Source organism: Rhinoraja longicauda, chromosome 6, assembly GCF_053455715.1.
Source record: "Rhinoraja longicauda isolate Sanriku21f chromosome 6, sRhiLon1.1, whole genome shotgun sequence".
Lineage (NCBI taxonomy): Eukaryota > Metazoa > Chordata > Chondrichthyes > Rajiformes > Arhynchobatidae > Rhinoraja > Rhinoraja longicauda.
The window spans coordinates 64,946,294-64,970,711 of NC_135958.1; the positions used below are offsets into that span (position 1 = coordinate 64,946,294).

At 40.1% G+C, this 24,418-nt stretch overlaps 1 protein-coding gene across 5 annotated transcripts in view; it reads left to right on the top strand.

Annotated features, from left to right (window-relative positions):
* Positions 1 to 24,418, top strand: part of cacna1g (calcium channel, voltage-dependent, T type, alpha 1G subunit) — a 219,650-nt gene that overhangs the window by 166,540 nt on the left and 28,692 nt on the right. For all 5 annotated transcript variants that reach the window (XM_078401171.1, XM_078401174.1, XM_078401172.1 and 2 more), the window contains 6 exons: positions 2,439 to 2,572; positions 6,096 to 6,166; positions 10,842 to 10,920; positions 12,577 to 12,698; positions 15,504 to 15,845; positions 19,544 to 19,684. In XM_078401171.1, the coding sequence (XP_078257297.1) occupies positions 2,439 to 2,572; positions 6,096 to 6,166; positions 10,842 to 10,920; positions 12,577 to 12,698; positions 15,504 to 15,845; positions 19,544 to 19,684 (889 nt within the window). The remainder of the gene's footprint in view (positions 1 to 2,438; positions 2,573 to 6,095; positions 6,167 to 10,841; positions 10,921 to 12,576; positions 12,699 to 15,503; positions 15,846 to 19,543; positions 19,685 to 24,418) is intronic.

The window sequence follows — 24,418 nt, forward strand, 5'->3', positions numbered from 1 at the left end:
AGTCAAGTAATCTTTTTTTTCCAGAGGCGGTCCTTCAGTATTAAGGGTGATTGGCATATAGTCCAGTTCCATGGGTTCTGAGGTGACTAGTAAAACCAATGTGGAAACTGCAGACTCTACCACAGATGGGCCAGATATTACCTAATGGGGTGGGTGGATAGGTGTATTGAAACATAAACAGGTACTGAAGGATTCGCATTAATGACTGAAGAAAGAACATTTTGAAGTGTGCAAACAACTATATTTATCAAAGCAAAATACAGGAAACTTATTAACAAAGTAACGTCTCACGCCCCTCTGCACATCCGAGACTCCTGTCTGCAATGGCTGGTCTGGAGACATTGAGAGCCCATGGCCCAGGCTCTCTCTCTTGAAGTCCTTCTCCTTTTCTCCACAAGGGTGAAGTTCCTAACAGCTCAGTTAAAGCAAGCACTTATATAATAAAATAAAGTTACCCTAATCTAAGAACAACGGATAACTATGTTTTTAAACCAGCAATCCCTCCTAGTGCCAAAAACGTGAGTTATTTGTCGTATCAGATGCTGGATGAGGATGTCTCTGAGAAGACAAACATTTATCTTTGTGATCTTGCAGGTGGCCTCATGATTATACTGGTCCTTCTAAGATAGCCGAAGCCACCTTCCAAGACATCTAATTGTTTTCCTAGCTCAGGCAAGGCATGTAATGCTGTTAAATTAGCTGACAACTCCATTTTAGGTGAAACTGTCTATTTAACCCTTTCACTACATTCCATCCCTTGGAGTTGTCAGTCTACAACATCCATCTAACTATATGTTACTGAGTATACAAGTACAAATATCAGAATAGTCGAAGGTTCAATATAAATCCTTCAAAATTCCTGTCAGTCACAGAAAAATATAATTATATTCCAGAAGATTGATATTTTTTTGTGTGCTGATCTTCACTCTGCACATTCATTACGATTTTGTCTTGGATCAGTCATCTGGTCCAGTTGCCAGAACAGTCATGAATATGTGCCATGGTTTAACATCCATGGTTTATCTGCAAAACAGAGTAACACCTGCTCAGTAAAATATCTTATCAAAAATATCTTATCACTGTATTGTCAAAATGCTTCCGTATGCTTCAGTGAACAAGTCAGTGTCCTAGTACACGCAAATGCAAGCGTTTTTGCTTATTGCAGATCAATGACTGATGATTGACTGACCTTGGTTCCGTTTGCCGTTGGCTGAACAATTTCCCATTAGTTCTGAACGCTAACTCCACTCCACAGGTGTTTTGCTGGAGATGAAGCACAGCACTGCAGCGAAAAATGTCGATGAATTGTAGCAATGATACTGATGCAGCCTTGTTTCACTCTCATCTTCACTGAGATTGGCACTGTTGTAGAACCATTGGAAAGGATCTTGGCTTTCATACTATTGTGAAGCAAACAGCAGATAAAGGCAAATTTCGTGAGTAGCCAAATTTGAAGAGAATGCCCCAAAGTTCCTCCCAGTCAAAGGGCTTCATGAGGTTGACTAAGGCCATGTAGCTGTTTGCCCATTGGAAGAGGTAATTCAGAAGGAATGTGTAAGAAGGAACTGCAGATGCTGGTTTAAACTGAAGATAGACAAAAAAAGTTGGAGTAAAAAACTCAGCGGGACAGGCAGCATCTCTGGAGAGAAGGAATGGGTGACATTTTGGGTTGAAACCCTTGTTCATAATTCAGAAGGACCCTGATGAATTGGTGGATTAATGAACATTTCCTATAAATTAGAATTAAATTCATTCAACCAGGCACCATTCACCATGAATTGGCTTTTACACCAGTTACTTGCTATATTTAAATAGCATCCTCCAAACCTGTAGCCTCTCCCCAAAAAGGACGAGTAGTAAGCACATAGTATTATCACCGTGTTTTTCTCTTCAAAGTTACATACCACCCTGATCTACAAACATATGGCCATTCCTTTATCATCTGTCTAAATACTAGAATCCAATGCCAGCACCAGAATAGTTCAGGAAGGCAGTTCATCGCCATCTTCTCAAGGACAAGTAAGAATGGATTACTGGAATTAAGAAATTATCACTTCAATCACAAAGGTACAGACAGCTGTGCACCAAATGCTGGCAAATGGGATTACTATAGAAAGGAACTTGATAGACGACATAGACGTAGAGGATCAAAGGGTTGATTGTGTTCTCAAAGAACCAATGGACAATAAATGCTGGCTCTCCCAGTAACGTATGCACTCAGTAAAAGATTATTAAAAAATCACAAGATGCACCATTACCATTATGCAGCTTACCAACTCCAGAAATAGAAGCATAAAGCTATAACATAAGAATTGAATAAATGAAATGAAAACAGAATGTATCCTTTCTTTTAAGTGTATTTCTCTACATTTATGCATATGTTAACTTTGACTCTGCTGCTGTGTTTGGCATTTAATTCCTCCTTTTGATTTAATTAGATGGAACCAGCTGGACTTAGCTATTGTATTGTTATCCATTATGGGAATCACCCTTGAAGAGATTGAGGTGAATGCTTCTCTGCCAATCAATCCCACTATTATTAGAATCATGAGAGTGCTCCGGATTGCTAGAGGTCAGTGAATGTAAAATATTATTTTCAAAGGTATATTTAAAACTTTAATTGGACAGTGGAATGCATGCCCTCTTTTGCAGTTATTCTCGACTACCTCTATAACATTGATTAATAGTACATGTGTTTTTAATGCTGGGTGAGATAAGAACCAGAGGGGCAAGTTTTCTTCAGCAGTGGCTGCTGGTCGGGAATGCTATGCCTAAAGGTTTGGTGAAGTCAGATTCAACAATATCTTCTGAAAGAAAATTAGATGTACTTTCAAAAAGAGTAAGTTAACAGAATGACAGAGAAAAGACCAAACTTGATTGAGTTTTTTGAAGCGACGATGAAGGAGATTAGTGAGGTTAGGGCAGTGAATGTTGTCTACATGGATTTTAGTAAGGTATTTGATAGAGTTCCTCATGAGGTAGTCTGATTCAGAAGATTAAGACACTGAGGATACACAGTGATTTGGTAGTTTAGATTCAGAACTGGCTTACTCATAGAAGACAGAGGATTATAGTGGAAGAGTGCTATTCTGACGGGAGGTCTGTGACCAGTGGAGTTCCTCAAAGATCTGTGCTGGGATCCCTGTTGTTTGTGATACTTTAAACAACTTAACTGTGGTTGGGCTGGTTAGGAAGTTTGAAGACGACGACAAAATTGGTAGAGTCACAGACGGTAAAGAAGGCTGTCAAAGTATATGGCAGGATAGAGATCAGCTAGAGAAATAGTTGGAAAAATGACAGATGGAGTTTAATCCGAACAAGTGTGAAGTGTTGCACTTTGGGAGATCGAATGTAAGAGAAAAGCATACAGTTAGTAGCAAGACCATTAACAGCAAGTGAGAAGACATGTAAATAGAATCTAAAGAAGAATATGGTTTACTTGCCTTCATTGGTCAGGGCATTGAGCATAAGAGTCAGGAAGTAATTTTGTAGCTATGTCAGACTTTGGTTGAGCTACATTTGGAGTGCAGCTCTGGCCTTCCCATTACAGGAAGAATGTGGAGGCTTTGGAGAGGGTGCATAGGTTTACCAGAATGTTGCCTGGATTAGACGGTATTAGCTATAAGGAGAGGTTGGACAAACTTGGATTGATTTCTCTGGAGCATCAGAGGCAGAGGGGAGATCTGATAGAAGTATATAAAATTATGAGAGGCATAGATAGGGTAGAGAGTCAGAACCTTTTCCCAGGGAGGGAATGTCAAAGACTAGAGGGCATAGCTTTAGGGTGAGAGACAAAATTAAAGGAGATATGTGAGGCAAGTTTATTACAAAATGAGTGATGGGTGACTGGAGTACACTATCAGGATTGGTAGTGCAGATAAGAAAGTGGCATTTAAGAGGTTTTTTATAGGCACATGGATATAGAGGGAATGAAAGAATATGGATCATGTGTAGACAGATGAGATTAATTCATCCTGGCATATTGTCAGCCAAATATTGTAGGCCAAATGGCTTGTTCCTGTGCAGTATTGTCCTATGTTCCATCTTTGTTATATTTTGAATGCAAAATTAAGTTTAAAAACTCTTTGAAAGAGGCAGGTTGGGCACAGTAGCCAATGGTTTGGCAGGGTTCAAATGTCCTTATGACATCTGAAAGGAGTTAGAACCTGCCAGACCACTTGTTCCTAGTCAAAGCCTCTCCTTTCCCCGTTCCATGCCAACCACCCACCCGCACATTTTGAGGCCTTGCTGGAATTTGAGCTTTCTCCACTAAAGTGAAAATGAATCTTGGCAGGTTAATGTTTGGCATAAGGAAAAATCCGAGCACATTTACTTCTCCCAAGGGTTTTTGAACAGATTAAGGAAATGATAGGTACATGTACAGAGCTTCCAACCATCTGGATTCCTCGTTTAAATCTGGGCTTCACACCTCAGGAGGGTTACATTGATCTTAGTAGGAGTGGACCACAAGTTCACCTGAGAAGGTTTATCATGATGAAAGATTGCATAGCTTATGCGTTTCTTCCTTAAATGCAGTGGAGTGGGGTCATTTGATCAATGTGTGAAAAAAAATTCCAAAGAATAGATGAAATATTTTTTTCCGTTGGGGGTAATCAAAACTTAAGGGGTGATAAACTGTGCCACTGATGAAGAGCAACCTCAGGCCGCATATCTTCACTTGGAGCGTGTTAGAGGTAATTGTATCGGTTTAATATTGTTATGTGTACCAAGGTACAGTGAAAAGCTTTTGTTTGCGTACTATCCAATTAAATCAGATCATACGATACATGAGTACAATCAACCTGTACTCAAAATATATCGCAAAGAGAGAAATGCCAGAGTGTAGAATATAGTTTACAGCTTGTAGAATACGGCTTCAGCTTAGAGCCAGGGAAAAAACTCCATTGTCTGCAATAAGGTAGATTGAAAGATCGGGCCTACACCCCAGCTAATTAAAGAACTGTCCAGTTGTCTGATAACAGAGGGGAAGAAGTTGTTCCTGATGTGTGGCACGTGCTTTCAAGCTTTTATATCTTCTGCCCAATTGGAGAACGGAGAAGAGGGAATGATGGGAGTGAAAAAATGTCCTTGATTATGTTGGCTGCCGTCCCGGGACAACATGGAAAAGTATAGATGGAGTCGATGGTGGGGAGTCTGGAATATATGATGGAATGAACTACATCCACTACTCTTGCCATTTTGGGCAGAGCTGTTCCTTAGCCAAGATGTGATGCAACCCAGTAGGATGCTTTCTACAGTGTATCTGTAGACTGAACCTCTTCCCCGAAAAACCATGGATGATTGGGCATTCATGGAAACTTTAAGACTGAAATGGGCTATGTTTTGTGAGGTAATGCTATAAAGAACAGGGTAAATGAAATTGAGATAGATATCAACTATGTTCTAATTGTATGGTCTGAAATACCGATTGGCCTCTCCTTCTTCAAAAATTGGCATGTTGAGTAAATACCTTATGTTAACCCTGTGGCTATTTGAAGTGCTGTTTATTGGCTTTGCATTCCTGATTATAATTCTGGACTGTGTGATCATTCAGAAAAGATCAGATGAGATTTAATCTACTTGAGGCCAACTTCCACTGAGATTAAATAGCAAGCATTTTTGTCTTGAGAAAGGCGGCATGGTGGCGCAGCGGTAGTTTCTGCCTTACAGCGCTAGAGACCTGGGTTTAACTGCAGGTGCTGTCCTTATGGAGTTTGTACTTTTTCCCCGTGACTGCGTGGGTTTCCTCCAGTTTTTTTCCCACACGCCAAAGACATACAGGTTTGCAGGTTAATTGGCTTCGGTAAAATTGTAAATTGTCCCTAGTGTGTAGGATAGCGCTAGTGTACAGGGATCACTGGTCAACATGGACCCGGTGGGCCTAAGGGCCTGTTTCCGCACTGTATCTCTAAACTAAACTAACGCAGAATGTCATGAACAGTCAGGGAAGTTAGTATTAGTTTCAAACAAAGCTTATTAATAAACATATTTAAAACTGTACATTATTAGACAATCTAAGGTCTGGTAGTCAAAAAAACATCTGAAATCTGGTTGTTTCTCTGGCATTTATAATCTTTGCTTATGTCCTCAAAAAGTCCTCAAGCTCCTGAAGATGGCAGTCGGAATGAGAGCCTTGCTGAACACAGTAATCCAGGCTCTACCACAGGTGAGCACCTTTGCTAAATGTTTATATTAATAGCAATGGGGTCAGCAGGTCTTCTGCGCTGAATCAGATGTTATCAATAGCTCTAAGCATAACTAGACTAACAGCAGGGGATGTTTTCTTATTTTATAGTCTTTGTGCAAGAACCTATTCAGGTCAAAAACTCACTGTTGTTACAATGCCACAGGAAAAGTTTCCCCGTGCAATGCTACCATCTCTACCTGCTCTCTCATCACGTCCAGCTCCACTGACAGACCCTGCTTCTCTGTCAGAAAGCCTGCCATTTCAGCACCGCACTGCAGTCTGGAACATGCATTTGTTGGTTCTTCAATGCAATGCTTTTCAAAGTGCTACAATGCCAGTAATGATAATCTTTCTGGAAGATGTTGGACCATGTTTTGCCCATTGTGGTAGTTAAGTAGGAACAAGAAAAAGAACAAACTTAACAATATTCACCTCAACTCAGCTATCTTGGGCATTAACATTGAAATATCAGCATGGAGCACGAGTGTTAAATTGAGGTGAATATTCCTTTCTTGGTCTTTTTTTCTAGATACTCAAGGTAAGCACATTGTCCTAATCCTTCATGCTGCCTTTTCACATAGGCACTCTGGTTAATATCCAGAGTTAACACTTAAGGGTAGAAATTGAGCTTCTAAGTTTCAAAAAGAAAACCAGTCTGGGAGCCACTACTAATGATTCAATAATACTTTATTGTCACATGTACCTAGGTATATTGAAATGCTTTGTTTTGCATACAACCCGGAAAAATTGTACAGCAGACCTCACCTGAGCAGTACACAAGTGTTGCCACGTGTCTGGCGCTGACAACGTTACAAACGTTCACCAAACAGACCTATCTACTGCCTGCTGCTGCACTTTCTTGTCCCCACTTAAACCTGCTCCCTCACCACACTGCAAGATGGATGTTAGCAATATTGTGCTTGCTTCAGGCTCAATTTAAAGTCTCGCCTCTCTTGCCTTCAAAGACATAAACATTTATAAACCATTCTCAATATGCCAGTTACTGCCTCATCTGCGGGAGGCTTGTAAAGTAGATCTGAATTTTATCTGGACTCTTTGTAACAATGGATCTTAATCCTCTTGTTTCAGAAGAGAAACTTTTATGATGATTGTATGATATGCACCATTGCTCAATCAGTCATCTGAAGTGCTGGTGAACATGAGATTGATATATTCATACAGATGACAAGTTCACTAAATAATAGTTTGAGATCCAAATTCATTTTACTAAGAGCCCACCACAGACATTGGAAAAATAAAACTTTAATAAAATTTGAACTCAGATCAAAGCTTGTCCTGACAGTGTTCTGATGCAATTTGATTCCGGTATCTTTACAAGAGAAGTACCTTCATTCTCTCCTGAGCCCCATTGCCAGAATTGAAATGACAGCAGGACAGAAATTGGACTATATGGCATTTTCCGACACTACATGACTCAAATTTTTTTCCCCCGGTTTAATTTCCTAGAGATTTCATGGTCAAATCAAGTCATACTTGAAATTTGACGGGGGACTTCATTTTTGCACAGAGGATGGATTTTCCACTTTGGGCATGCACATTGTCTGTTATCTCCTTCTTTAGTAATTATTCCAAGAAATTCTAAAACACCCCTGCAGTTGGTCAATCTTGGCCTAAAAGCTCTACCCTCTGAGCAGGCCACTACCAAATGCTGTGAATGCGTCCTGGGTAGGTTGATGTGCACTTCTTTACTCATCTCCTTACACCTGACTCACCGATTACTGCTTAACTTGGAGCCTTTCCTCCAGCTAACCAATTTCCCCAATTCCATGCCTGCTTATTATTTACTGATTGCAAACTATTGATTAGCCTCTGACTCACCAAATAACAGGGTCAGATTCTATCCCTCGAATGGTGATCTAAGTCAGCTGGACATTCACTCCAGTCTCCCATCCAATCCCTCACCCTCCCAACCATCCCTGGACACCCACTCCCTTGCCAATTCCTGGATCTGGACTTGGACTCAATCATATCTGCTTTCCTAAATTTTGAAACGTGCATCAGCATGCAGAGCAGATTACTGCAAGTGGTGAAGAATTTGTTATTCTAATGTTATTCAGCAATTATTATCATCAGTTTTGGAAGTTTATATACAGTAGTTCATAAATTGGAAATTTGCAGCATATTTGGAATAATTGTTCTGTAATTAGAAAGTTATACAAATGTTCTCCAATTAAAAATTAATAAGCACCTGCAAGCAATGCAAAGCCCAAGATTTGCATTTCAACTTACTGCATAGAAGTTCGGGAGAATTGGTGCAATCAAACAATCGAGTCAAAAGTAGATTCATAATTTTAAATGACTTTACTTATTCCTTTCCTCCAAAATGCAGGATACATTATATCTTTGTAAATGGCTCTCTTATAACTTGGAATATTCAGATATGAACATTCTAACTGACTAAGAACTGGCATTGTATTTTGTTTAGTAGGAATAACATTTTGCATGATACTCTTTTAGAGAGCTTGCCTTATGAATCATTCTCCGGGACTAAAGTATACAAACCTGGGAATTTTGGGACCCTTAATGAAGCCCATCAAAGTTTCAGTCATTGGCTTTCTGCTTGAAATGTACAACAATTTCAGAATCAAAAATGTGCTTGTAGGTTCTCTTTTCCTGTGGTTGGACATAAGAGTTTGGTGGTCACTGGCTCAACTGAGCTGTGTCCTAGGAAGGGATTAGGAGAAATTTGGCACTTGGTGTTGGTAGGAACTGTATTTGAGATTAGAATTGGCAGCACATCGGAGAGGGGTGAGTATCAAAACTGAAGTCTGAAGAAGGGTCTCGACCCAAACCATCACCCATTCCTTCTCTCCTGAGATGCTGCCTGACCCGCTGAGTTACTCCAGCATTTTGTGTCTACCTCTTTGATGGAGAGGTTGGGAGTCAGAGGTTGCACGAGGTTAAAGAGCCAAGAGTTTTTTATGGTCATATGTCCCAAAATGGAATAATGAAATTCTTAGTTGCAGCAGTACAACTGGTATGTAAACATAAAGATAAACAATTTAATGACCTGAAGATATCCCAAATAGGTAGTGTGCAGATAAGCCCATGGGTGTGTGTAGAACAGGTACTTCTAGGGCAGAACTTACCAATTTCCCTTCAATGATTCTTAAGAAGCATTGAATATGGAATGACTTTGCCCTGTATGCCCATGGCATGGAAATTTCCTCAAGATTACACGGGTAACTCATGCTGGAATGTGCCCTGAGTGACACAAAAAAACCAACGGTTATTATTGCCTTTCAATTTTCAATATTTAATTGTACAAATTCCAAAGAGACCATTTTTCAATTTAAGGTATCACAAAATGCTGGAGTAACTCAGCAGGTCAGGCCGCATCTAGGAGAGAGGGAATGGGTGACGTTTCGGGTCGAGACCCTTCTTCGGACTGAAGAAGGGTCTCGACCCGAAACGTCACCCATTCCCTCTATAGACAATAGACAATAGGAGCAAGAGTAGGCCATTCGGCCCTTTGAGCCAGCACTGCCATTCAATGTTATCATGGCTGATCATTCTCAATCAGTACCCCGTTCCTGCCTTCTCCCCATACCTCCTGACTCCGCTATCCTTAAGAGCTCATCTAGCTCTCTCTTGAATGCATTCAGAGAATTGGCCTCCACTGCCTTCTGAGGCAGTGAATTCCACAGATTCACAACTCTCTGACTGAAAAGGTTTTTCCTCATCTCCGTTCTAAATGGCCTACCCCTTATTCATAAACTGTGGCCCCTGGTTCTGGACTCCCCCAACATTGGGAACATGTTTTCTGCCTCTAACGTGTCCAACCCCTTAATAATCTTATATGTTTCGATAGGATCCCCTCTCATCCTTCTAAATTCCAGTGTATACAAGCCTAGTCGCTCCAGTCTTTCAACATACGACAGTCCCGCCATTCCGGAAATTAACCTAGTAAACCTACGTTACATGCCCTCAATAGCAAGAATATCCTTCCTCAAATTTGGAGACCAAAACTGCACACAGTACTCCAGGTGCGGTCTCACTAGGGCCCTGTGACATTCTCTGTGACATTCTGATCAAAATCGTCCATTCTCTGCATCTGTTTTAAGCAAAAAGAAAGAGGAATCTTGCATTTTGATAAAATATCTCACATGCTCAGGGTGCTTCAGGGTGTAGTCCCTGAAATACATTTGATTAGTAGTCACTCTTCTAATGAAAGAAACATAGCATCATTTATGCACACCAAGCTCCTAAAACGATGAGATACAAAAAACTGCAGATACTCATTCACTAAAAAAGGACACAAAGTGCTGGAGTCACTCAACGGGTACAAAAAAAATACATAAAGTGCTGGGTAAAAAAAGACACAAAGTCCAGGGCTAAAAAAGACACAGAATGCCGTTCTCTAGAGATGCTGCCTGACCTGCTGAGTTATCCAGCACTTTGTGTCTTTCTTCCCACAAATTCCCATTTGATGGTGACAATGTAATCTATTTCAATGATGATGACTGATGGATAAATATTGGCCACTGCTCTTCTTTGAATCATGCCTCGTGATCTTTTACATCTACTAGAAAGGGGAGGTAGGAATCTCAAAACCATTTATCAGAGAAAAGGGGAATTGATCGCCTATTGCCCCGAAAAAGTCAATCCATCATGGACTTTCTCTTTCTTACAGGTCGGAAATCTTGGCCTCTTGTTCATGCTCCTGTTTTTCATATATGCAGCTCTTGGAGTTGAACTTTTCGGGGACCTAGGTAAGACACTACATCAGAAATACATCTATCTTGAGCTAATATTACATTTCACTGTTTGATATCCATCCCTACTGCCTGCCATTTTGTTTTTCATTTTAATATCTCTCCTGCAACATGGTTAGAAAGGATGGCTAACTAAATTTGACAGTTCATTGCTATGAACAACCAACAACAGTTAACCAATAACAGTCCCAGATGACACAAGTAAACACACAGTCATGGGGAGGTTTGTGAATCAGAAGGTCAATGTCTTCCTCTCCTGCATGCCACCATTCCACACAATGTGCTGCAAATTGCTTATACAGTATTTTATTTCTCAACCTGTTTTGTTGTTCTAATGCATAATATGAACAGATTAATCATCACAAAGTCCGTCGAATATAGCACATTTTTGTTGATTTGAATAAGTATGGTTTAAGCTGCAAACTTAGCAGAAAATTCTAAGAGATATTAGCCTTCATTTACCTTCATTAGCTAGCAGCTGATAGAGCCGCTGTCTCACAGTGCCAGAGATCAAAGTTCAATCCTAGCTTTGGGTGCTCTCCATGTGGAGTTTCCACGTTCTCCCTGTGACCACATGGGTTTCCTCTGGGTACTCCAGTTTCCTCCCACATCCCAAAGATATGTGGTTTATATGTCAATTGTTCTCTGTAATATTTCCCCTCGTGTGTAGAGAGTGGATGAGAAAGTGGGATCACATAGAGCTAGTGTAAACAGGTAATCGATAGTCAGCATGAACTCAGTGGGCCAAAAGGCCTGTTTCCACGCTGTATCTAAAAACTAATCAAAAATGTAATTTGTAGCTGGTTACATGTAGGCCTTATATTTTATTTGTTTAAGCCTTCAATTAATATAACCAAGAAATAATGTAAGCTATGTATTTAACTCATTAGTTATACACTATCTACAGCAATTTTTTTTTTTTGAAAATTAATAAATAACCTGAATTTGGGAATTCTGCTTCCCTCAGTTGCAAAATTTTCCAATAATAGACCGCACTTAGACAATGTGGAGGCCAAATCATTGGGTATTTTTAAAGCAGAGATTGATAAGCTCTTGATTAATTAGGGTGACAAAGGTTCGGGGAGAAGGCAGGAGAATGGGGTTGAGAGAGAAAGATGATCAGCCATGTTTGAATGACTGAGTAGACTCAATGGGCCGGATGGCCTAATTCTGCTCCTATGACATGAACATATGAACTTATTTCCTTATATGTTTGGTAAAATTGAATAGACACATTTTAGCTTTGAATGAAAAAGGGAGTAGAGCTTACTTAATAAAATGTTCATTGCCTGCACTTTTATACTCAACAGTCCATTCAGGGTGGGTTCTAGTTCATTGACAATGTTGCAACAATGTTAAAGTCAATGGGTTTGCTCTACTATCACAGGGTGCAGATTTCCAAGCATGTGCTAGAAAATCTGCAGATGCATGTGTTCCCCTGGTCCCCACTCCATTCCTCCATGAGATGTCTAATGGCTGAGCTCAACCCACTCAAAGGTTTTAGACTTCTAACCTTGGGAGGGAGTGCTGAACTTCTACACTGTTTATGTGTCAAAGCTGTCATCAGAATATCTCGGCGTTCATTTCCCCTTCATCTCTGATAATTGTTTGATTATATAAATGTAATGATAATTTTTAATATCCTAATTTTAGAATGTAATATCGATCATCCCTGTGAGGGTTTGGGACGACATGCCACTTTCCGAAATTTTGGGATGGCTTTCCTCACCTTGTTCCGAGTATCAACTGGTGACAACTGGAATGGAATAATGAAGGTGAGGTTTTTCCAACTTGGTAACTCGACCATTGCCCTTAGGAAATGGTCAAAAGGGCAATGGGAATGATGTATTTCTTCACAGAACTTTAAGATTCTCTGTTAAGAAAGGTAATGCCACTGTGATGATGGGCGATTTCAATATGCAGGTAGACTGGGAAAATCAGGTTGGTTCTAGACCCCAAACAAGAGAGTTTGTAGAGTGCCTCCGAGATGGTTCCTTAGAGCACCTTGTAATGGAGCCCACCAGAGAAAAGGCAATTCTGGATTTAGTGTTGTCCAATGAACCAGACTTGATAAGAGAACTCGAGGTAAAGGAACCGCTTGGAGGTAGTGATCATAATATGATTAGTTTTAATCTGCAATTTGAGAAGGAGAAGGTTAAATCGGAAGTGTCAGTGTTGCAGTTGAACAAAGGGGACTATGAAGGCATGAGAGAGGAGCTGGCCAAGGTACACTGGAAAGGGATCCTAGCAGGATTGACGGTGGAACAGCAATGGCAGGAATTTCTGGGCATAATCCGGAAGACGCAGGATCATTTCATTCCAAAAAGGAAGAAAGATTCTAAGGGGAGTAGGAGGCAACCGTGGCTGACAAGGGAAGTTAGGGATGCAATAAATCTAAAAGAAAAGATGTATAACACAGCAAAGAATAGCCGGAAGCCAGAGGATTGGGAAACGTTCATAGGACAACAGAAGGTAACAAAACGGGCAATATGGGCTGAAAAGATGAAGTACGAGGGGAAGCTGGCCAAGAATATACAGAAGGACAGTAAAAGCTTCTTTAGATATGTTAAGAGAAAAAGAATAGCAAAGTCAAATGTGGGTCCCTTGAAGGCAGACATGGGTGAAATTATTATGGGTAACAAGGAAATGGCAGAAGAGTTGAACAGATACTTCGGATCTGTCTTCACTAAGGAAGACACAAACAAACTCCCAGATGTACTGGAGGACAGAGGATCTAGGGGGGTAGAGGAACTGAAATAAATTTTTATTAGGTGAGAAATAGTATTGGGTAGACTAATGGGACTGGAGGATGATAAATCCCCTGGGCCTGATGGTCTGCATCCCAGGGTTCTCGGGGAGGTGGCTCTAGAAATAGTGGACACATTGGTGATCATTTTCCAATGTTTAATAGATTCGGGATCAGTTCCTGTGGATTGGAGGATAGCTAATGTTATCCCACTTTTCAAGAAAGGAGCGAGAGACAAAACAGGGAATTACAGACCAGTTAGCCTGACTTCGGTGGTGGGGAAGATGCTGGAGTCAATTATTAAAGAGGTAATAACAGTGCATTTGGATAGCAGTAAAAGGATATGTCCAAGTCAGCATGGATTTATGAAAGGGAAATCATGCTTGACTAATCTTCTGGAATTTTTTGAGGATGTGACAAGTAAAATGGATGAAGGGGAGCCAGTGGGTGTAATGTATCTAGACTTTCAGAAAGCCTTTGATAAGGTCCTGCACGGGAGAATGGTGACTAAAATTAGAGCAAGGGTAGGGTGTTGACATGGATAGAAAATTGGTTGGCAGACAGGAATCAAAGAGTAGCAGTAAACAGATCCTTTTCAGAATGGCAGGCAGTGGCGAGTGGAGTGCCGCAAGGCTCGGTGTTGGGGCCACAACTGTTTACCATATATATTAATGATTTGCAAGAGGGAATTAGAAGCAACACTAGCAAGTTTGCGGATGACACAAAGCTGGATGGCAGTGTAAACTGTGAAGAGGATGCTAGGAGGTTGTAGGGTGACCTGGACAGGTTGAGTGAGTGGGCAGATGTGTGGCAGATGCAGTATAATATAGATAAATGTGAGGTTATCCACTTTGGCGGCAGAAACAAGGAGGCAGATTATTATCTCAATGGAGTTAGGTTAGGTAAGGGGGAGGTCCAGCGAGACCTGGTTGTCCTTGTACACCAGTCTCTGAAAGTTGGTGTGCAGATACAGCAGGCAGTGAAGAAAGCTAATGGAATGTTGGCCTTCATAACATTTCAGTATAGGATTTCAGTATAGGAGTAAAGAGGTTCTTCTGCAGTTGTATAGGGCCCTGGTAAGACCACATCTGGAGTATTGTGTACAGTTTTGGTCTCCTAATTTGAGGAAGGACATCCTTGTAATTGAGGCAGTGCAGCGTAGGTTCACGAGATTCATCCCTGGGATGGTGGGACTGACATATGAGGAAAGATTGAAAAGACTAGGCTTGTCTTCACTGGAGTTTAGGATGAGAGGGGATCTTATAGAAACATAAAATTATAAAAGGACTGGACAAGCTAGATGCAGGAAAAATGTTCCCAATGTTGGGCGATTCCAGAACCAGGGGCCACAGTCTTAGAATAAAGGGGAAGCCATTTAAAACTGAGGTGAGAAAAAACTTTCTCACCCAGAGAGTTGTGAATTTGTGGAATTTTCTGCCACAGAGGGCAGTGGAAGCCAAATCACTGGATGGATTTAAGAGAGAGTTAGATAGAGCTCTAGAGGCTAGTGGAATCAAGGGATATAGGGAGAAAGCAGGCACGGGGTATTGATTGGGGACGATCAGCCATGATCACAATGAATGGCGGTGCTGGTTCGAAGGGCCAAATGGCCTCCTGCACCTATTTTCTATGTTTCTATGTTTCTATGAATGGCGGTGCTGGCTCGAGGGGCCAAATGGCCTACTCCTGCACCTGTTGTCTATTGTCTATTAACATTCATCTTTACGCTTGGAGAAACTGTTTATTTATCTTGGTCTTGTAATTATGCATTCACTGCCTTGATTCTCTCTATAGTTGTTTTGGTTTAAACTGCTCCTTTTCTCTTCATTGGCAGGATACATTACGAGATTGTAACCAAGAGGGCACATGTTACAACACAATAGTGTCCCCAATCTACTTTGTCTCATTTGTACTGACAGCTCAGTTTGTGCTGGTAAACGTCGTCATCGCGGTGCTGATGAAACATCTGGAGGAGAGCAATATCGAGGCGAAAGAGGAAGCAGAACTTGAAGCAGAGCTGGAACTGGAATTAAAAATGTTAAATACCAATCAAGGGAATATGGACAGTATTATATGGGGAGGCAGTGAAGGGAGAGATGCAGGTGACAGTCCAGGAAGTCCATCTGAATCGCTCCAAATCAAAATGGATTCACCATTTTCTTTAGAACCACCACTGGTAAGAAACAATATTTCAGTTTGACTGTTTATCATCAATGGACTTCAAATGGATAATACATTGCACTGCATTTTGTTTCTATGTAGAACAATAGACCTGCATTTCTAAATTGTCTTCTGGTCATCACAAAATGTTTCTCAACTAGCACACTAATTTTGATACGATACGATATGAAACAATAGAACTTTATTTATTCCAGGAGGGAAATTAATCTGCCAACAGTCATAAAACAAAAACATATCCAGTGTCAAAAATGCAGCAGACAATTTCACCACAGCAACCTCCCACAAACCTCAGCCACTAAAGTGGGCGGTATTACAGCTAGCGAAGGTGGTTGTCAAAAATTGCAGCAGGATCTTGATCGGCTGGGCAAGGGGGCTGAAGAATGGTTGATGGAGTTTAACACGGATAAGTGCTAGGTGTTGTATTTTGGGAAATCTAACCAGGGCAGGACCTGCACAATGAATGACAGGGTTCTGGGGAGTATTGTTGAGCAGAGGGATCTAAGAGTGCAGGTACATAGTTCCTTAAAAGTGGCAGCACAGGTAGATAGGGTGGTCATGAAGGCTTTCGGCACGTTGGCCTTCATCAGTCAGAGTATTGTGTATAGAAGTTGGGAGATCATGTTACCGTTGTACAAGACATTGGTGAGGCCACATTTGAGTATTGTGTTCAGTTTTGGTCATCGTCTTATAGGAAAGATGTTGTTAAGCCAGAAAGGTGGCAGAGAACATTTACAAGACTGTTGCCAGGTCTCAAGGGCCTGAGCTCTCGGGAAGGTTGAGCAGGCTAGGACTTTATTCCTTGGAGCGCAGTAGGATGAAGAGTGATCTTATAAAGGTATAAGATCATGAGAAGAATTGATAGGGTGAATGCACAAAGTCTTTTACTCAGAGTAGGGAAATCAAGAACCAGAGAGTTTAGGTTTAATTTGAGGGGGGATGGATTTAATAGGAACCTGAGGGGCAACTTTTTTATGCAAAGGATGGTAGGTATATGGAATGAACTGCCAGAGGAGGTAGTTGAGGCAGGTACTATCAAAACATTTTTAAAAACTTTTGAACGGGTACATGGATAGGATAGGTTTAGAAGGATATTGGCCTAATACAGGCAGGTGGGACTATTGTAGATGGGGCATGTTGGGCCGAAGGGCCTGCTTCCACGCTCTATGACCCTAATGGGCAGATTTTCATTTTCTCTGATGTTAATTGATAGTGCAAGAATAGAAAAGGAATGAGTCTCAAACATGGCAGACACTTAACCAATAGAAGGCTCCTTTTCTGGGTACTCAGCAGGTCAGACAGCATCACTGGAGAATCAAGGAAAAGTGACATTTCAGGTCGGACCCTTCTTCAGTTAGTTGTGAGTCAATATCACAAGATGCCTTTGTATTAGAACTCTTTGTCTATTGGGTTTTTCAGTATAGTGGGTCATTTCTATTTCAAAGTCTATGTCCCAGCACTCTATTATTTCTACAGATTTAGTTCCATATTATTGACATCTTAAGAATCTTCCATTTTAAGACAAACTTTTAAAAAAGAAATCCATTTTTATTTACACAGTGTTTTCTAAGAAATATATTTCTAAGGTCTTTAAAACCAATGGAGAACCTGTGAAATGAATGTACTGTTTGTTAGAGGGGAAATGCTCACAGAAAATTACCGTAAATGACGATTTGAGTAATGCTGGAGGAATAAAAGTTGACCTGGAGAATTCTAGTGCAAATCTTTGAATGATGTCCTAGGTGGCACAGCAGTAGAGTCGCTGCCTTACAGCTCTTACAGCGCCAGAGAAGCGTGTTCCACCCCATCTTCGGGAGCTGTCTGTATAGAGTTTGTAAGTTCTCCACATGACCGCGTGGGTTTTCTCCAAGGTATTCAGTTTCCCCCCACACTCCAAAGATATACAGGTTTGTTGGTTAATTGGCTTGGGTTTGTATACTTGGTATAAGTGTAAATTGTTCCTAGTATGTTATATTGTTAGTGTGCAGGGATCGCTGGTCGGCGAGGACTCGATGAGCCGAAAGGCCTGCTTCCGCGCTGTATCTCTAAACTAAACTAAACTAAACTAAGACCCCCAAATCCACCCAAGGAATAGGTTTGGTTTTGTTTTAAAATGTCACCAAAAAAACTGCACCACCAGTGCAGCATTCCACATTGCTGCCCTCCGATCATTCTCTTAAACTTCTAAATGCTTCAGATAAAGTTTATCCTGCATGGATGCAGCAGATGTGCAGTAAAGTATGCACATGAACCTGCTTCTGTAATTCAGCATCGTTGACTTAAGGGGAACTAAATTTCACGGGTAGAGTTCATAAGCACACAGGAGAAAACAAATTTTGGTCACTTTTTATCTTCAAAGTCAATAAGGAGCAATTAGTTCTTGATTTTAGGAGAGCAATGAACCAGAAATAGTCAGTAGATTGTATCAAGCTGCTTGGTATCAGTAAGTATAAAATAGTTTCATGTTTCATTCTGTTTAAACTATCAGCTTTTATATAAGGCTAACCTTCAGAATGGGGGGAAGATTAAACACAACATGGCAACAATAAAACACAAAGTGCTGAAGCGATTTGGTGTGTCAGGTAGCATTTGTGGATGGAATAGATAGGCGATGTTTTGGGTAGGGACCCTTCTTCAGACACTCCAACCTGAAACTTTGCTTATTAATTCCTTCGACAGATGCTGTCTGACCCACTGACTTACTTTAGCACTTTGTGTTTTACTCAATATTTCAGTATCTGCAGTTCCTCGTGTCCATTGGTTAGTAAGTCAAATCTATTCAAGTAGTTAATTAATGAATTATAAGCAAGCTTTTGAATCCCTGGATGCATGACCATCTTTGTTTGCGTATGATTAGAACAAACCTTAAGCAAAGTAGACCAGCTTATATTAAGGCACAGGTTACTAGTGGAATGAGGAAAACAAGAATTATAGAAAGGAACAAAGATAGAACCTTTATTATTTTAAGAGTCATCCTTTAATTTCAGTTGAACATCCAATTTTACCGCATAATAAAGATGTTTAAAGAAATTTTAAAACTATCATGCATTATTAATGCCCCGTGATTTTATTTTTTTTCAAGGGTTGCTGAGATTGCCTTAGATATTAATCTTTAATTCTTGGGGACTCCAAGGCAGTTCTGGGTTTTTGGTGATGTTATTAGGGGTTTAGGTTCAGATTATATCTTTCAAAGCCATGACAAGTGTGTGTATGAATAAAACTGTACTTTGTGGCTTTCCTTCCAATCTGCTATTCACTCTTATTAGCTGTAGGGATATGAAATATTATAACTTGTTTATGAAAGGAGGAAAATAAATTGACAGATCAGACTGAGAAATTTTGAATTGAAATTAGAATGTTTAATGCCTTTTGTTCCTATTCTGTCAGACAGATTGCTGTAAAAACAGGTAATTTTGCCCTGCAAAAAAATCTGCAAAATGAATCCATGTCTAATAATTTCAAATCTGCATTTCAAATGAGAAATTATAATTTGATATGTATAACATCTATATATAATTAATTAGTTTGTCTTTCAATTTTTCAACCCAGTGCTTTTATTATTAACTTTTTCTTTATTTCATTTTTTACCCACACCTTATTCCCCACTGATATAATCCTTCTTTATCCATTATCCCTCTCCCCTTATAACCCCTCTTCCCTTTCCATCATTTCTGCCTTCCTGTTTTGCACACACAGGACAAGCAATTTTTTGACAACGTCTCCCTGCTGATCCAAGGTTCGTTGGAAGGAGAGCTAACCCTCATGGACAATCTCTCGGGTTCTGTCTGCCACAACTATGCCATCCCACAGCAAAACAAATGCTGCACTGAGAAACAGGTTAATAATTCTTACTTCTTTGTCAAAGTCCTGTGTTAAGATTTCTAAAACCTAGGAATTAACTTGAAAGATCTAGACTAAATGAGGCAAAGAAATGCGAGGAAGAAAGTACTCCTTCAGTGCCTTTTAGTCAGTGTAGCATGTGGGCTATTTTGCACTCTCTGCAAGACTGAACATTGGTGAATGGCATTACACTTATATTAATGAAATGTGATTTTTATTTCTATATTTATATCACTGCATTTTCTAAAGGTAATGAGAAAACCCACCTTCAAAGTCAAAGTCTTGTACTCAACATGTTTCATATCAGATTATGAAAGCAAAATAATTCAGAATGTAGTGTTGAGAAGATCAGGATGCAAAAGACATTTCACAACCGCAGCAAGATCAGACACACAGCAAAGCAAAAATGACCAAATAATTGCCTTTAAATTGGATTGCTTTAGCACCACCTTTTTGTACACTTGTCCGTTTCAATTTCAATGAAGAATCAAACATTAAGGAAAATTAGGTAGTTAGTGTGAATTATACAATGTATACGATATTTTTATTTTCGGGTCATCTATATGTCTGATAAACCATAGCATAGAAGAGCCGAGACATGCACTGTGGTGTCAGGCGCATGTCAGGGTATCACCAACAGAAATGTCTTTCCACCCCTACATTGCCCTTGGATAATGCAAGTTATTTCTGTACAAAACCTGCAAGGCCTCCTTCAGAATTATCGAATTTCGTAAGCGGGTCCTAGCCTGTGGGAACAGAGTCTTCAAATAGGTCTCCTTTCATTAGTGTTGCTAACTTTCTCCCTCATGATTCTTCATTCCCATCTCACTTTTACTGTCTCCTCTTCATTACCCGACTGACAATCTTCTGCAACTCTCTCTATCACCAATTATTGTTGACCAATCTATCGACCGCTGTTCTAAATCTTCTTTACACACCACTTCACTACTGAACTCCAGTCTTCCTATGCAGCCCGTCCTCATTAAATTTCCTGCAGATCCCTTCCCACCATCAGTTTTCAGGGTCATAAGCCCCCTAAAATTCCGGACACTCTCTCCCCACCTCTATGTCTCTCCCTTGTGTAAACATCCCTGTGACAGACTCAGCCTTGCCTGATTACCTCAAAAATACACTTCTTAGGTCTGCAGGCAATTTCCATAGCTTGTGCTTGTGTAGATCTGTCTTTTTAATTAGCAAATCACCCCCCAACCTAAGACCAGATCAGTTTGAGATTCAGGAAATAAGTGTCTCCCAAAATCAGTGATTCCAGTACAACCCACATCCCTTTTTGCCTCTTATCCTTACTGGCGATTGGAAAAGGCAATCTAAAAGGATCATTCTTTTTTAGCAGCACATGACATACTGAACCTCGTATGGTGCTACATTTTGCATAAGCAAGCCCTTGAGAAAGATATTTGTTGGTCCATTACATGTTGCAACATGTTAGACTGTAAAACATTAAAATGTTCAATTTTAATGGATCAACCCTGCCTCCTCAACCCTCTGACTAAGACAAAGATGCTATTGCTGAGCCATGGCTAACATCTTTAGAGATGCATGGACTTGACAGATAAACTTTGGAGGCTAAAGTTGAGTGAGGAATCATCTTTCATTGGTGTTAACTTTTCTTTTTTCTATCAAATTATGCAAAATGATTATTATACAATTGCTTGTCAATATTTCTACACTATTTAAGACTTGGGCATAAGAGCCTGCCAGATGCACAAGTAACGTGCTTGGACAGATTAGGTCTTCTGAGATTTAATATCTCTTGTATTTGCATTTGTGAGAGCATTAGTCAAGTTTTGGACAACATTGGGCTTATGGACAATTACATCGTTGTTTGATTGTTACATTAATTTAAAAGTTTTGAAGAATTGGTATAGAGGAAGATAGTTAATATCTTGAAATGTTATTATTTGTAACGATATTCATAGCTAATGGCAAAGAAACTTGGTCATATTCTACCCATCAGAAAATTATCAGGCCTGTTTTCCATATATATGCTGGCAGGAAAGACTCATTAACCAGTAATATATATTGGATCTTGCTGCATATGGATAGTTGGTAAGATTCCTTGCTGGTGTTGTCAATGTACTAGATCAGCCCCAACCAATTAAACAATGGAGATATGAGATTTGAAGAATATTCTGAAGCCTTGTGTCTGAGAGTTCAGGCAATGTTTATGCAGAGCATTCCTGCTGGAAATATAGGAGATTGGTCGGGTCCAGGATAAGGCAGATTGCAAGATACAGGGCTGATGGGCCGAATGTCTTTGCCACAGACTTCATTGCAAATGTACTTTAACAAAACTTATTTAGTTGCTACTTGAGATGAAAGTAAAAATCACATTTATAAAATGCATTTCATAATCGCAGGGCTTCGCAAATATTTTATTACTGATTAAATAGTCACATGTTACAGGAATACAGAGCTTTATTTGTCACAAAGGAAAAAAGTCAAAAATGGAGTGATACGTTTTGGGTCTGATAATGACACATTGAGGAGGTCCACACGTCGTTTGTTTAATCATTAACCGAATACAGTTCCGTTGCTCACCTGCGCATGCCCGAGTTCAAATCTCAATTGCCAAATCCTTTGTTCTCCTGGCACACGACGGCCCGCCCTCCTGACCGCGTGATCGGTTGGACCAGATCACACCCGGTCCGCACGAGAGTTCGAGCCCGACAAACGAAGGTTCGATACCAAAGTGGCTCGGCCCGCCACATGACCCCTCCCCCCAGAACTGGAGTAATGGAGGCGGTTTGGCTAACGAGTGAGGCGGCTTGATCGCGAATATGCGTCTACACGAGAGTTCGAGCCCGACAAATGAAAGTTCGATACCAATGTGGCTAGGCCCGCCACAACATTCAGATTATTGAGATTTAAACTTCAATCCTCATTCTTAATGGGTCTCTCTGGACAGCAAAAAAAAGTTTCATTTTGTGAAAGGTTTGGAAACTCGCCTAGAATTCCTGAATTAATTGTTGTTTGGTAATCCCGTAATGCAATAAGTGTTGAGGATAGGTTTGCATTTCACTGTACTGCTTCGGTCTCATGATAAAATAGCCCACCTGTATTTATTGTTAGACTCAATTGATGATGCCAATTGAACAATAGTAGCAACTTCAGGAGAGAGGGACACATGTGCAGATAATTGCAAAATATTATTAATACAGTATACAGACTCACTACAGTATCTTCATACAATGAGGTACAGGTTTGTAGGTTAATTGGCTTTGGTAAAATTGTAAATTGTCCCTAGTGTGTAGGATCGTGCTAGTTTACAGGGCGATCACTGGGTGCTACGGATTCGGTGGGGCCGACAGGGCTGTTTCCGTCCTGTATCTCTAAAGTCTAAAAGTTTACTGCTTCCATCTTCAATCTGTACAATAACTAATCTTTTCTCTGGAGGCTGTCCAATACGGTCTCTGCAATGGTAAATTAGAGGGTGAAAAGTCTGTTTGGCTTTTTCCAACGAATCACTGACCCCTCTGGACAGAAACTATGATCGCCAATCAAAATGCAATTGACAATGCTCTCCATGGTCAAAATGCCCACTGAAGAGCACAAGTAGGGTCAGATGCGAAGAATGGTCGCTCAAGTCAGGTAATGGAACCCTAACATTACAGACCTGTATCCCAGCATAGCTGGTGAGATAGGGACAAAATTAGTCAACAAAGCCAAGCCATTTGAACTGTTATGCAGTATCAGACCTTTTAATAAATAATGTACAAAAATAGACAATTAGTTTCAATTGACAGAATCACATTTGTTTGTTGTGTGAAATGAGCCTGCGTATAGTTTCTGATATGTAATCTTCAGCAATTTTAATCTCTCTTCATTTATTGACTTGCTTTTCTCTCTGCATGACGAATGGTATGGTATTGTTTGCTAGCAGCACATTTGGTAAGAAGCACTGCTTTAAATCTGATATTTCACAAACATGTTACTGTGTAAGTGAGGCGTTTAAACAGTCAAGTATCAAGAAACACCAGCTTCTCTCGAACACGCGATAACTCGGAACGAAAGGGGTGCAAATTGATCTGTTTCCAACCTTTAAGGCAAATTAGTTATAATTTCTGACATAAATCATTTAACATTCCCTTATGTACAAACAAGTATTTTCAGACTAAAGGTAAGAAATTGCTCATGGATTTATGGAAAGGGCTAGATTCGTATTCAATGTCTGAGGACAGTGTTTTCTGTGTATTTTCGTGTGAGAATAGTGTTGGGGATGAGAGTATGATTCTAACTGCACTGATCGGATCAAATGTGATCCGGACCTCTTCCTTGCTGATGTTGCTAGAGCTTCAAAGACATCTTCTTCCTGGCCGACGACAGCTTATTGATAAAAACATATGGTGTATTTGATTTATTTTCTGTCTTGAATTACAGGTGATGATAAACAGAAATTTCTAGTATTTCAGAATGCAGTTGTTTAGGGGCAAAATCAATGGAGTAGAAGTTTGTTTTCAGTCACACTCAACTCACCAGGACTGAAATACTGAACTGGAGAACAATGCACTGACACTACCTTATTGTACCTTTATCTCGTGCAACCAAGAACCAATTTCTGCTTCTGATGTTTCCTGTAATTGTACACAATACCCGATTCCATTTGGCTGTTGGATGTACTCAGAATTAAACAGTGTAATTACATACAATGATAAGGTTAAAAGCAAACAGAAATCCACACTGAAAACCTGTTAAAAATAGCAGTAATAGCAG